Source organism: Halichondria panicea, chromosome 1 (assembly GCF_963675165.1).
Source record: "Halichondria panicea chromosome 1, odHalPani1.1, whole genome shotgun sequence".
Classification (NCBI taxonomy): Eukaryota; Metazoa; Porifera; class Demospongiae; order Suberitida; family Halichondriidae; genus Halichondria; species Halichondria panicea.
The window spans coordinates 3568946-3582405 of NC_087377.1; the positions used below are offsets into that span (position 1 = coordinate 3568946).

The 13460-nt window shown below is 38.7% G+C and overlaps 2 protein-coding genes across 3 annotated transcripts; both read left to right on the top strand.

Moving 5' to 3' along the window:
- The first annotated feature begins 1023 nt into the window (after positions 1-1023).
- LOC135330780 (short-chain collagen C4-like) lies at positions 1024-2266 on the top strand. The gene is made up of 2 exons (XM_064525727.1): positions 1024-1185; positions 1310-2266. Exons 1-2 carry the CDS (start codon positions 1122-1124, stop codon positions 2062-2064), a joined length of 819 nt encoding a protein of 272 aa, XP_064381797.1. The 5' UTR covers positions 1024-1121; the 3' UTR covers positions 2065-2266.
- Positions 2267-11118: 8852 nt separating this feature from the next.
- Positions 11119-13401, top strand: LOC135335828 (uncharacterized). 2 transcript variants are annotated; one of them, XM_064531415.1, is made up of 8 exons: positions 11119-11262; positions 11330-11623; positions 11672-11947; positions 12004-12309; positions 12361-12663; positions 12725-12805; positions 12882-12983; positions 13040-13401. In XM_064531415.1, exons 1-8 carry the CDS (start codon positions 11211-11213, stop codon positions 13273-13275), a joined length of 1650 nt encoding a protein of 549 aa, XP_064387485.1. In that variant the 5' UTR covers positions 11119-11210; the 3' UTR covers positions 13276-13401. The 2 variants fall into 2 exon arrangements, with proteins under 2 accessions (XP_064387485.1, XP_064387475.1); XM_064531405.1 differs by having other exon boundaries at positions 12004-12663.
- Positions 13402-13460: the final 59 nt, after the last annotated feature.

The window sequence follows — 13460 nt, forward strand, 5'->3', positions numbered from 1 at the left end:
TGTTTAGTTAATGATCTTTACTAGAATCTAGGTGATGGCGGTTAGATTCCCAGCAATCATAATTCTCTTGATGGCAACTAGACTAAAAGTGATGGACCTGAGATGGCTCATTCTTTCAACAGCTCTTGTGGCATCTATACAAGGTTGGTCTCTCATGAGTCAAACTCAGTGCATTGTGTTTTTATGTGTTTGCAGCTCAGTTCACAGTACAACCAGTGTCAGTGGGTGGTACAGACCCAAGGGCTGAATAAAGTGTTTGAGTGTCGGTTTGTTATGCCTCTATATACAAGAGTATATAATTATATCATTTATGCTGCTAGCTCAAAAAAAGTACCTATGCAATGCAACTATAATTATGTCGATAGCTAACGTGGTGATATGAAAATGGTATTCACAGATATGTCTATCTGTTAGCTAGCTGCATGTACATGCACTTGTTTATGTCAGTATCTAGTGGTTATAGAAAATTGCCTCGAAGTCTGACCTTATAAACCAGTTGTCGACAAGAAGTACTCGTTTTTAAAATTAGAGATTTGCATTTGCACCTGAACCTTTAACCTTAAAGCAGTTGTCAACAAGAAGTAGTAGCATAGTGTTTTTAGATTTGCATTTACACTTGAACCTTTAACCTTATAAATCAGTTGTCAACAAGAAGTATAACTATTGTGCACGCTTTCTAGAGATTTGCATTTACATCTGAGCAACAACTTTAAACCTAGTAGATCTATGTAGTATTAGTGGTTTTTAAATTGAACCTTTAACAGTTGTCAACAAGAAGTACGTAGTATATAGTGGTTTCTTTAGATTTGCATTTACACCTGAACCTTTAACCTTATAAACCAGTTGTCAACAAGAAGTATAACTATTGTGCACGCTTTCTAGAGATTTGCATTTACATCTGAGCAACAACTTTAAACCTAGTAGATCTATGTAGTATTAGTGGTTTTTAAATTGAACTTTTAACCTTACCCCAGTTGTCAACAAAAAGTACGTAGTATATAGTGGTTTCTAGAGATTTGCATTTACATCTGAACAATAACTTTGAGATTTTAGTATAAAATGCATGAACCAAGGATTCCAAGCATTCGACCATCCAGAAAAACCCTCCAAAAGGAACAAAAATGAAAGCATCAGCCAAAGCAGTATCAATCTGCATACTTTTAGAGTGCCTCACTGTGATCCGAGGTAAAGGACATGCATGCAAAGCAAAGCAATTTCTACTGGTTAAACTAATGCTATATATTTTACTAGTAGCCAACTTCTTTAATAATTATGCATGCAATAATTTGTTGTAATTTGATCAATGCAGCTTCCCCTGTTGAAGCAGTCAAGCCCAACAACACAGAGATTACTCCCAATGTCCATTATATCCAGATACTCTGTGGTAGAGATGACCCTCAGGGTATGCCAGGAACCCCAGGAATTGATGGGAGAGATGGAGAGCCAGGGATGCTGGGGGAAAAGGGAGAGCTGGGGATACAGGGACTAAAAGGGGACAGAGGAGAACAAGGACCCGCCGGTGGAGGGGTCACTTATATAAGGTGGGGGAAGACATCTTGTCCCTCTGTGTCAGGAACATTGCTGCTCTATCACGGAATAGCCGCTGGGAGTTGGTATGCACATGTTGGAGGTGGGGCGAACTATCTATGTATGCCGCATAACCCTCAATATGGAGCTTTTCAAGCTGGTGTGCAAGGTACAAGCCCTATCTATGGAACTGAGTACCAACCGTATGGTGGACCACTTGGCTCACACGATCACAATGTCCCTTGTGCTGTTTGCTATGCATCTACAAGAGTGTCGCTGCTGATGCTGCCAGCTCGAGTGGAATGCCCAACATCTTGGACTCGTGAATACACGGGCTATCTGATGTCAAATTATTTTGCTAATAACCACCATCGAACCATGTATGAGTGTGTTGACCAATCTCCTGACAGAATACCAGGAAGCGCACCAAGTACAGACGGTGCAGTATTCTATCATGTAGAGGCTGCCTGCAATGGCCTACCTTGTGGACCTTATGACCCACAGAAAGAACTAACATGTGCTGTGTGTACCAAGTAGACTGAGCTAACAATACATAGACTACTATGTAAGAAACTGAGTTCTTTAGCAGTGCCAGTGTGATTATTGTACATATTAACTGGGTTGTAAATCTATATGCACAAAGTAAAACATATGCTGTATACATTATTAAATTTGTAGAAAATTGGCGTCATTCATAGGTCACATGACACATGTATGAAACCTCGATGAAAATGTTTATGTCTCCTGCAGATTTGCATTCTACAACTATAGACCTCTGGTATAAATGTGTACTTTGCAAAACCACCCCACAATTCTATGAATGCTATTACGTTTAGTTAATGATCTTTTATTACTACATTTACGGGGGTTATAATGTTTGCAGCTCAGTTCACAGTAGAACCAGTGCCAGTGGTATAGCAAGGGCTGATTGCAGTGTTTAGGTGTGTGCATTCTGAAGCACAAAATTACAATTGGGGGCTCAATGGTACTGGCAATAGCTATACCCACCTAATGTGACTGTTATTCCACCATCTGGTGACACTACCCTAGCAAAACTGATCATCCCAGCCACAGACCTGTACAATAATACTGTGTATGGTGTAAAGTGTTGGTAGTGGTTATTATAGTAGAAGCCAAGGAGAGTTCGTTAGTGAACTCATAGATCATAGAGCAAAGAAGAATGTCTCTACTATCTATGGTGAACTGTACGGAAGCCCATATAGGGGCCATTTAGTTCCGTGTAAATATTCCACTCTATAGAATGCACTTCCATTCTGAAATTCCATTCTGGAATGCAATTACTGTGTGTGTATAGTATTTAAAAGCAAGTTGAGTATGATGCATGTTTTATGACCTCCCAAGTAGTTAACTGTAGCAAGGGCTACCGAAATTCAGCCGTTGTATAGCTATGCATTTTTGAGAGATTGTTAATTATACATCTAACCCCCCCTTCCCCATGCACACATAGTGTCATATCTGTAAGGAGTGTGAATGGGAGTATAGTGTCCCTATAATGCAGGACAAAGTCCCGCCTACCAGCTGATGTTCAACCAGAGTGGACGCATCGTATGTGTCATGACAAAGGTCAAATTGATATAATTTTGGTCCAGTACGTGTACAGGCCAGAACTGGCAGCCTGGAATTTAATTGTATCAGATAGAAGAGTGGATTGGTCATCAACATTGCCAGGAATTGAGCAGCCTAACGAAGCTCATGCTCCAGTGCTCAATAAGAACATTGCCTATGAGCAGACACGGATACCAAGACACAATGAACACACCACCACCATCGTCACCACGGTAGTAGCAATGAATAACATTGAGCCAAGTCATGAATACGAAGAAGTATTGCTCTAAATATTCAAAGCATTTCAAAGAGACAATTTATAAGTCTGTGCAATAATAATTATGTTTGCATAAAAATTATTGTCACGGTGTTGCTTTTGATAGGCTTTTGATAGATCTATAAGCACTTAGGCACGTGTGTGTACAAGTTATAAACGATTCAAGTGATGGCACAGCTATAATTATTTAACCATAATCTCTGTGCACAATGTCATAACAATTATTCACTAAAATTTTACTTGTTTGGTTAACGATCTTTATTGTGCCCACAAATGCGCATGTAGGACCAGAAAGCCAGAAATCGGAAAAAGCGGAAGTGAAGAGTAAATGAGTGGGCGTAGCAGGGCAATGCATTCCAAGGTTAACCCTTGACTTTGCGCAGATGTAATGCATGAGATGCTGTTGCCAGATCACCCTACTAGTATCAGTGTAAGTAAGTAGAAAGCTGGCCAGCCTAGTTTTAAGAGTCAGGTAAGTAGACTCTTCATTCTCTTCATTGTCTGCAGTATAGACTCGATAATATGGCTAGCTACTTGCACATGTCTGCAGTAGACTCTAGCTAGCTACATGCACAATGACTGAATGAATTATGTCTGTACACTGAGCTAGATTTTGTATGAATTTAACATCTATCATTTTTAAGGTGTGTTAATTCAGCCAGTCACCTAACTCCTACTTATACTCCCCAATTTATTGTCCTGAGGTTATTTGGCTCTACTGAAACACGCCGAGCCACTTTTCTGACTTTCTGAGAGCCATGATTCGAGAACGGGAACTGGAATAATTATGTTCAGTCCTGATATAATATAGACAAGCACGTATCAGCCAATAAGTTATGTTGAAATACTCAAGTTACTTTAATCGACTGGAACTTGCTAAGAAGCTTTTCTGACTTTCCGAGAGCAGTGATTCGTTAACAGGAACCCTGAAAATAATATATTCAGTGCTGGACTAGACATGCATGCAGATATCAGCCAGTATGTTGATAATTATATACTCTTCTGAGGTTACTTCAATCGACTGGAACTTGCTGAAAAACTTTTCTGACTTTCCGAGAGCTGTGGTTCATTAACGGGAACCCTGAAAAATAATATATTCAGTGCTGGTCTAGACATGCATGCATGCAGATATATCAGCCAGTATGTTGATATATACTCTTCTGAGGTTACTTTAATCGACTGGAAGTTGCTGAGAAACTTTTCTGACTTTCCGAGAGCAGTGCTTAGTAAACAGAAACCCAGAAAATATATTTAGTGCTGGTCTTAGACAAGCAGGTAGCAGCCAATACGTTGATACACTCTTCTGAGGTTACTTTAATCGACTGGAACTTGCTGAGCAAGAACTAGCTGAGAAACTTTTCAGACTTTCCGAGAGCAGTGCTTCGTAAACGGAAACCCAGAAAGTATATTTAGTGCTGGTTTTAGACCAGCAGGTATCAACCAATACGTTGATACACTCTTCTCGGGTTAATTTAATCGACTGGGAACTTACTGAGCAACTTTTTAGACTTTCCGAGAGCATGCAGTGATTCGTAAACAGAACTTGACCCTGAAAATGTTCAGTACTGTTCTTAGACAAGCATGTATCAACTAATACCTATAATTATATACCCAAGTTTACAATTCTGAGGTTACTTTAATTGACTAGAACTTGTTGACTTTCCAAGAGCAGTGATTCGTAAACAGAAACCCTGAAAATTAATTTTGTTGAACACCCCTTAATAATAACATTAAGGTAAATTCTATACCAGGATCCAACACAGTAATGATACACAAACAATCTTCATTATATAGTCAAGTCCTGTTGTGTATAATTATATTATAGTCTACAGCTATACAATATAGATGTAGGCATATGGATAAGCAGGACAATATCATGAAGTAGGCAGATGATGCTGCAATACTAGAGATTGAAGAAGATATGAGAGTGAGTGAGGAATACTCAGAATGTGCTGAATCAGAGGTATATACAGGCATATATAGTTACAACATAAACTGTCGATGTGTACAATGTGTTAATTACGTAATGGTTATGCAATGTTTACTACGTTTATAGTTTTAGTTTTGTGGTAATACGTGCCAGGCCAGTTTCTTAAAATAATCGTCCCCATATTGGAAGGCAAGCATATCCCTATACCAACGATCAGAGCGCCCCAATGATAAAGGCTTACTATCATACATATACCGTGACAATCTGTCAGTGGGTGAAATTGAAACCCATTAACCAACCAGAAAGAAAAGCGCATGTGTTACGTACAGAAGAAAAAGGATGCCATCGAAGGGAGATTAAAAAGAAATTCGAGCATTAGAGGTGCAAAAATAATTATATCAATAGTTCCTGACTCAACCAGAAAATCAAATTAAAGGAAGATTTGAGAAAACCATGCTTTAATAATTACGTCCAGTGCAATCCTTAGCATCAAGTCCTAATGTGTATGATAGACTATCCTGCATGTAGACATATAATTTAGGTACAATTGCAAGTGGATAATGTCTTGCGCATTGATGTCTTTTCGAAGTATCTCATTTTGCACAAAGCAACAAAGCAATCAGCAGTTGCGTCTCCAGATTTTTTTTGCTGATTTTCGATTTTTGTTGATTTTGGATTTCTGGTTCGGCTTGAGTGTGAAAGACGTTCTGAGTTGTGTGTGTCACTATGACGCTGAAAGTGAAAATTATTCGAAACAGTGCTATATAATTATACTGAGACATCTGAATCCCAGCTAGGGCAAGGTAACTGCATGCATAAATTGTTTTATGCTGTAATAATTAACAATGTGCATTCTATATATATAATTATATAGATCTGCTATAACTGCAATGCTGTTTAATTTAGGAACCAATAGATTCTGTGAGGTCAGTTGGTTGTATCTGTACACATTGATGGTGTCCTGCATGCATGCATGCATGCATGTGTCCTATGAGCATTATTTATAGAAGAATGGAGTTTGATAATGTCTTCGTTCTTGATGTAATCTGCTGAAGATGTCATGATCAGGTCATTTATGCATATTATATGGTGGGAACATGCAGATAAAAAATTCCAGTAGTTTTAAGCATCTAATAGTGTCACACAATTTGTCTCACTTTTTTCAAAACTCAGCTAGTGTATTTAAATAATTATATATATAGGGCATACTCTTTCAAACTGGAAAAGCTCTGTTACCTGTACTGTGTGCATGCATGTGAATAGCATTACACACTATTGGTGAACTGATAATTATATGAAAATTATGGCTGAGTGCATGTTATACATGTATACCCATGGCTATAACTATGCCATGGTATTATGTGAGATACCGTATATACGTATTGTGCTAGAAATAATATTAGTTACTATAGATATCATTAATATAGCACTATACGTTAACGGCAAGAGTATAAATAATATAAGAAGAGAAGAGTGTCGAACTACCAATACCTCTATACACAAAACTGTGCACGATATCCTGTCAATTGCGCAAGCTTGCGCACACATTACGCAACGCACAGAATTTGTTAGCAGTGAGTAAAGAGTGGAAGTGAAGAGGATCAACCCGACTATTGTCTCTATTTATGATTTTTGTGAAAAGATCGTCTTCTATCAGTGTGCAGTGAGCAGCTCTGAACGTTGAACGCAAACGAATATAGCTAGAATCAGATGTCATTGTACATGCACCCCTAAAAACGTCACGGTTAACATTTTCTAGGAGATTACTAGTAAGTTTACAGTATACTTCATCACGTGCGCGAGTCATGTTACTTTGTGTATGATGCCGCTGAGTATAAAACACATAATTGTAATGGACAAACACATAACATTATAGGCAGATTGTTAACGCTAGCTATAGTTCTGGTAAGTTCTTATGCATGCTGTTCACGATACATCTGTTACAAGGGCATAGGTATAGTGGATTTAGAGAACAGCTTTTTGGGGTTGGCTGCTAGAGTTTGTGCTATAGGTTTGTGTCATAATCAATTTTAGGATTAGGGATTGGTTTTGTAATTGCAGTTCCTCTAGTTTGCATAGCTTGATAGTAGTGTATATTTCCTTAATCCATGCAAGTTTTTAACGTTATGTCTTATTCCTTGGTGAACCAGTTAAGGACGCTGTTGTGGCCGTTGCATGTCTGTATATACAATAGCTGATGTTGTCTGTTTTTAGTTCTATATAAATAGGCAGTTTTAACATAATTATTGGGAGGCTTAGGGAGATGATTGGGTGGAAGTACTGCTGAAGTTATAATTATAGCTTGAATTGTAAAAAAAAGTTACTTGTGGATCAAATAGGCGGATTATAACTATATAGTTGGCTGTGAGAGAGAATAAAACTAAGAAGTGGTCGGAGTATAGTTATATATGATTGATCCACTATACCGGCCTCTCTTGGTGTATCTGTTAAAATATATAAATCTAGAATATTGCCCTATATATGTGTGAGGGAGGCTATCAGTTGGATAATTAAGTTTCAACGACACAACATTATTTTAACAGCCCCGGCCATATTAATTAAAGCCTGTCTGGTATGTACGTTGTATTATTATCTTGCTTTGTATGTCTACGGGATAGTCCATGCATAATGCTTATTATGAACTTGATGCTATAATTATAATAATTATAAGGATTGCTTGAATGCATTGGATGGTTTATTCTCAAATCTTCCTTTGATTTTCTGGTTGAGTCGAGAACTATTGATATATAATTATTTTTGCACCTCATCTTCGCTAATGCCAGAACACTTCATGGAATCTCTTTTTTTTTTTTTTCGTCAATGCATGGTTGAAACACCTGTGGCTTGGTGTATTTAATTATAATTATGGTGTAAAAAAATTATTGACATAATTATTCATTTTACATACTGACAGATTAATTGTCACGGTATGGTCACGGTATGGTCACGGTACGGCCACGACAGTAGTAAGTCTTTTTTATTGGGGCGCTCCAATCTTTGGTAGAGATATAATTACGCTTGCCTTCTATAAAATGTAAGCAACATAAATTATTGTGTCAGGAAGTGCTTTGGATGCACCAGAATCACCTGCATGGGGGGGCTTCAGCCTCACCCCCATTTTCCTATCGCCTATATAATTATATAGGCTTTGCATTACAGCTATATAGGACATATATATCTAGAGACGATGGTGTACAATCTACAAGCTTAACTATAGCGATTATCATCTACTTGCAATATAGTTTATGTTGTAACTATATATACGCCTGTATTTATCCAGTGAGAGTTTTCCTCACTCTCTCTCATAACTGTCTTTCAATCGCAGCATCATCACTGCCTACTTCATTGTCACTGCTCGTCCATATACCTATTGTATATAGGACTGGTGTAGACTACGTATATATACACTGCATGCCAGGACTTGACTATAATGAGGATTGTTTGTGTATACTGCATGTGTTGCATGGATCCTGGTATAGAATTTAGTCTACACCCATGACACACACTATATTATATCAAATTATCAAGACAATACACAGTAATACATCTATTCAAGCAAAATCTATAGTAATTAGCTGCTGACAACACACTATATATATAGATGCATGCATGGTCATGCAACAAACCAGGTACACACCAGTCTATCAGCCCAGCAAAATGAAATTATATAGTATATAGAGTCTACGTATAGTCCGTACACTTTGATTCAATCTCTATAGTCAGAACTCAATATAGTTTCTCATGATTGAATCTTCTGTCAAGAACTTACTCAAAAGGCTATCTTTGCACTGAGCCGTGAATAATAATCTTGCATCTAGTGAAATTGTAATCAACATTTGAATTACTGCCCATGGAACGTCAAGAGTCGTTCTATAGTTGAGTAAAGTAACAATAACTGAAGGTATGGATGGACTGACTGCCTGCATTGCTTGTCCGATAAATGCTTTTTATCAATTACAGTTGAATCACTACTCATGAAAAGTCTGAAAAGTTGCTCCAGGAAGTTCCATGCAGTCGATTAATTAAGTATAGCCTCAGAATTGTAAACTTAGGTATATCAACATAATTATTGGCTGATATACCTGCTTGTCTATAGGACCAGCACTGAATATATTTTCTGGGTTTCCGTTTACGAATCACTGCTCTCGGAAAGTCAGAAATATTTCTCAGCAAGTTCCCAGTCGATTAAAGTAACCTCAGAAGAGTGTATCAACGTATTGGCTGCTACCTGCTTGTCTAAGACCAGCACTAAATATATTTTCTGGGTTTCCGTTTATGAAGCACAGCTCTCGGAAAGTCAGAAAAGTTGCTTAGCAAGTTCCAGTCGATTAAAGTAACCTCAGAATTGTAAACTTGAGTATATATCAACATAATTATACTGGCTGATATCTGCATGCATGTCTATATATAGACCAGCACTGAATATGTTATTTTTCTGGATTCCCGTTAACGAACCACTACTCTCGGAAAGTCAGAAAAGTTGCTTAGCAAGTTCCAGTCGATTAAAGTAACCTCATGCAGAATTGTAAACTTGAGTATATATCAACATACTGGCTGATATCTGCATGCATATCTATAGATCAGCACTGAATATGTTATTTTTCTGGATTCCCGTTAACGAACCACTGCTCTCGGAAAGTCAGAAAAGTTGCTTAGCAAGTTCCAGTCGATTAAAGTAACCTCAGGATTGTAAACTTGAGTATATATCAACATACTGGCTGATATCTGCATGCATATCTATAGACCAGCACTGAATATGTTATTTTTCTGGATTTCCGTTAACGAACCACTGCTCTCGGAAAGTCAGAAAAGTTGCTCAGCAAGTTCCAGTCGATTAAAGTAACCTCAGAATTGTAAACTTGAGTATAATTATATCAACATACTGGCTGATATCTGCATGCATGTCTAGACCAGCACTGAATAATTATATTATTTTTCAGGGTTCCCGTTAACGAACCACTGCTCTCGGAAAGTCAGAAAAGTTGCTCAGCAAGTTCCAGTCGATTCAAAAAACCTCAGAAGAGTATAATTATATCAACATACTAGCTGATATCTGCATGCATGTCTAGACCAGCACTGAATATATTATTTTTCAGGGTTCCCGTTAACGAACCACTGCTCTCGGAAAGTCAGAAAAGTTGCTCAGCAAGTTCCAGTCGATTGAAGTAACCTCAGAATTGTAAACTTGAGTATAATTATATCAACATACTGGCTGATATCTGCATGCATGTCTAGACCAGCACTGAATATGTTATTTTTCAGGGTTCCCGTTAACGAACCACTGCTCTCGGAAAGTCAGAAAAGTTGCTCAGCAAGTTCCAGTCGATTAAAGTAACTTGAGTATATCAACATAACTTATTGGCTGATATACTTAATTGCTTGTATATAGACCATGGTTGAACACAATTATTCCAGTTCCCGTTCTATAATCATGGCTCTCAGAAAGTCAGAAAAGTGGCTCAGCGTGTTTCAGTATAGAGCCAAATAACCTCTGGACAATAAATTGGGGAGTATAAGTAGGAGTTAGGTGACTGGCTGAATTAAAAATGATAATGTTAAATTCATACTAAATCTAGCTCAGTGTACAGACATAATTAATTCAGTCATTGTGCATGTAGATCTAGTAGCTAGAGTCTACTGCAGACATGTGCAAGTAGCTAGCTATTATATCAAGTCTATACTGCAGACAATGGAGAGTCTACTTAAATCTAGGCTGGCCAGCTTTCTACTTACTTACATAGACTAGTAGAGTGATCAGGCAAGAGGATATCTCTGTGCAAAATCAAGGGTTAACCTTGGAATGCATTCCCCTGCTACGCCCACTCATTTACCTTTCACTTCCGCCTTTTCCGATTTCTGGCTTTCTGGTCCTACATGCGCATGCCTTAGGAAGAGGATCTCTGGGAAGAGATGGATCTGAGATGGCTCTTTCTTTCAATCGCTTTTGTGGTATCTATAGAAGGTTGGTTTGTGATGAGTCAGTGGATTGTGTTCTATGTCTATATGCATGGTATTCTATATGTTTGCAGCTCAGTTTACAGTACAGCCAGTGTCAGTGGTACAGGCCCAGGGGTTAGATGCAGTGTTTGAGTGTCGGTATCTTGGAGCACAATATCACTATTGGGGGCTCAATAGAGACTTTCCTACTTACTACTACCCACCAGATGTGACTGTTACTCAACCGTCTGGTGATACCCCAGCAACACTGACCATCCCAGCTACAGCACAGTACAATATCACTGTTGTGCAGTGTGAGGCCTGGGTTAGAGACGGAAGAGTGTTCATACGTAAATTATCAGTAAATGCTACCTTGCAAGTACAAGGTAGTCACAAACATTAAATAGCTTGTTCTTTTACCCCGTTCCTCCCAGGTCCTCTTTCAGCTGTCTCTAACCTCCATGTTCAGTCATCAAGCACCAACATCACAATCACCTGGGATGCTCCCTTCTCTCTTAACCTCACCACTGCTGAACCAGACATACAGTATTGTGTGGATGTGTACGATAGTGCCACTGGTGTTCTACTACACTCTGAGTGTGGCATTATTGAGGAACACTACACCTATTCTCCTAGCAACCCCTGCTCGATGTATGCATTGTTAGTGACACCTAAGAGTAATCTTGACGGAGCTCTCAATGGAAGCATTGGTAAGTAAACTTATTGAAATGTGTGAGTGGCTCAATGAAATCACAATCTAACACAGCACGGTTTCAGGAATTCACAGTGCGGCCAGTATCAGTGATACAAGCTGAAGGCCTGAAGGCAGTGTTTGAGTGTTTGTACCCTGGTGCCCTGAGTCACAGTTGGGAGATCAATGGAATGTACCCAGCTGATGATGCGTTTCCACCTGATGTAACTCGTACCCTACCGTCTGGTGATACTCCAGCAAGACTGGCCATCCCAGCCACAGACCAGTACAACAACACTGTGGTGCAGTGTAGGGCTGTGCTCATTGTTGATGGAAATGCGCAGATTATGCCAACATGTGATGTTCTGTTATTAATACAAGGTATCCAGGTTTTATTGAACATTACAATTTATGCTTTGAGCACCACTTCAGGTCCATTGGATTCTGTTACTGGACTGAGACTGGACATTGTGACCTCTACTTCAGTGACTCTCACCTGGGATGCTCCCTTCTCTCTAGACCTCACCACAGCTGAGCCAGACATACAGTATTGTGTGGATGTGTACAGTGTCCCTAGAGGACAACTGGTGGAGTCAACATGTGACATCATCAACACTAACTACACTTTCTCTACCAGTGATCAAGACCAGTTAGTATTTACAGTGACACCAAGAAGCAATGTGGAGGGTAGTCTCAATGGAACCTCCAGTGAACTAGTCGGACCTCCTTCGCAAGGTAAATGGTCTGTGTACCAAGCATTATCTATTATAGTTATGTAGTACCACTCTCTTCACAGTTAACGATACGATTACTGACATCTCACCATCGTCATCTCTTCCTGAGTATATTCAATCACCCTCTATTTATACAATAGCAGGTGAGTAATAAAATATGCTAAGCAGGTTTAACTGTCGTATGATTGGCTGTTTATACCCTATAATTATGTTATACAGTGTCTTCAAGTGTGACTGCTGTGGTAGTTCTACTCCTACTCTTAGTCATCGCCATTTTAACAGCTGTTGTCATAGTGAAACGAAAACAAAGGAACCACAAAGGTAAACTGTTGACAATTAATTTTGTTTATTGTATTTACTATTTCTCTTTAATTTAGGTGATGTTGTTGTATCAGATGGAAGAGTGGATTGGTCATCAACATTGCCAGGAATTGAGCAGCCTAACGAAGCTTATGCTCCAGTACTCAATAAGAACATTGCTTATGAGCAGACACGGATACCAAGACACAATGAACACACCACCACCATTGTCCCCACGGTAGTAGCAATGGAGGATGGGAACACTGAGCCAAGTCATGAGTACGAAGAAGTATTACCTCAGGGACATTTTTAGAATGATTGAGCGTCACCTAACATTATTACATAATGTAGTTGTCCCAAATACACGTAAAATAAATTGTGGTTACATTAGTGTTGTTATTTTTTCGAGAAGTTCCGATAATTATGCTGCTTAATTGAACCATGACAACCGTGCCTCGTTCACACACTCAGTATTCAAAGTGAAAAGTTTAATTGGGC

What these genes read in the sequence shown, in the direction of transcription:
- LOC135330780 (XM_064525727.1), top strand. Translation starts at nt 1,122, where the DNA reads ATGAAAGCATCAGCCAAAGCAGTATCAATCTGCATACTTTTAGAGTGC. An exon ending in GTGCCTCACTGTGATCCGAG is followed by an intron (nt 1,186 to 1,309) that starts GTAAAGGACATG and finishes TGATCAATGCAG; the next exon opens with CTTCCCCTGTTGAAGCAGTC.
- LOC135335828 (XM_064531405.1), top strand. Translation starts at nt 11,211, where the DNA reads ATGGATCTGAGATGGCTCTTTCTTTCAATCGCTTTTGTGGTATCTATA. An exon ending in TTTTGTGGTATCTATAGAAG is followed by an intron (nt 11,263 to 11,329) that starts GTTGGTTTGTGA and finishes ATATGTTTGCAG; the next exon opens with CTCAGTTTACAGTACAGCCA. An exon ending in AAAACAAAGGAACCACAAAG is followed by an intron (nt 12,984 to 13,039) that starts GTAAACTGTTGA and finishes TCTTTAATTTAG; the next exon opens with GTGATGTTGTTGTATCAGAT.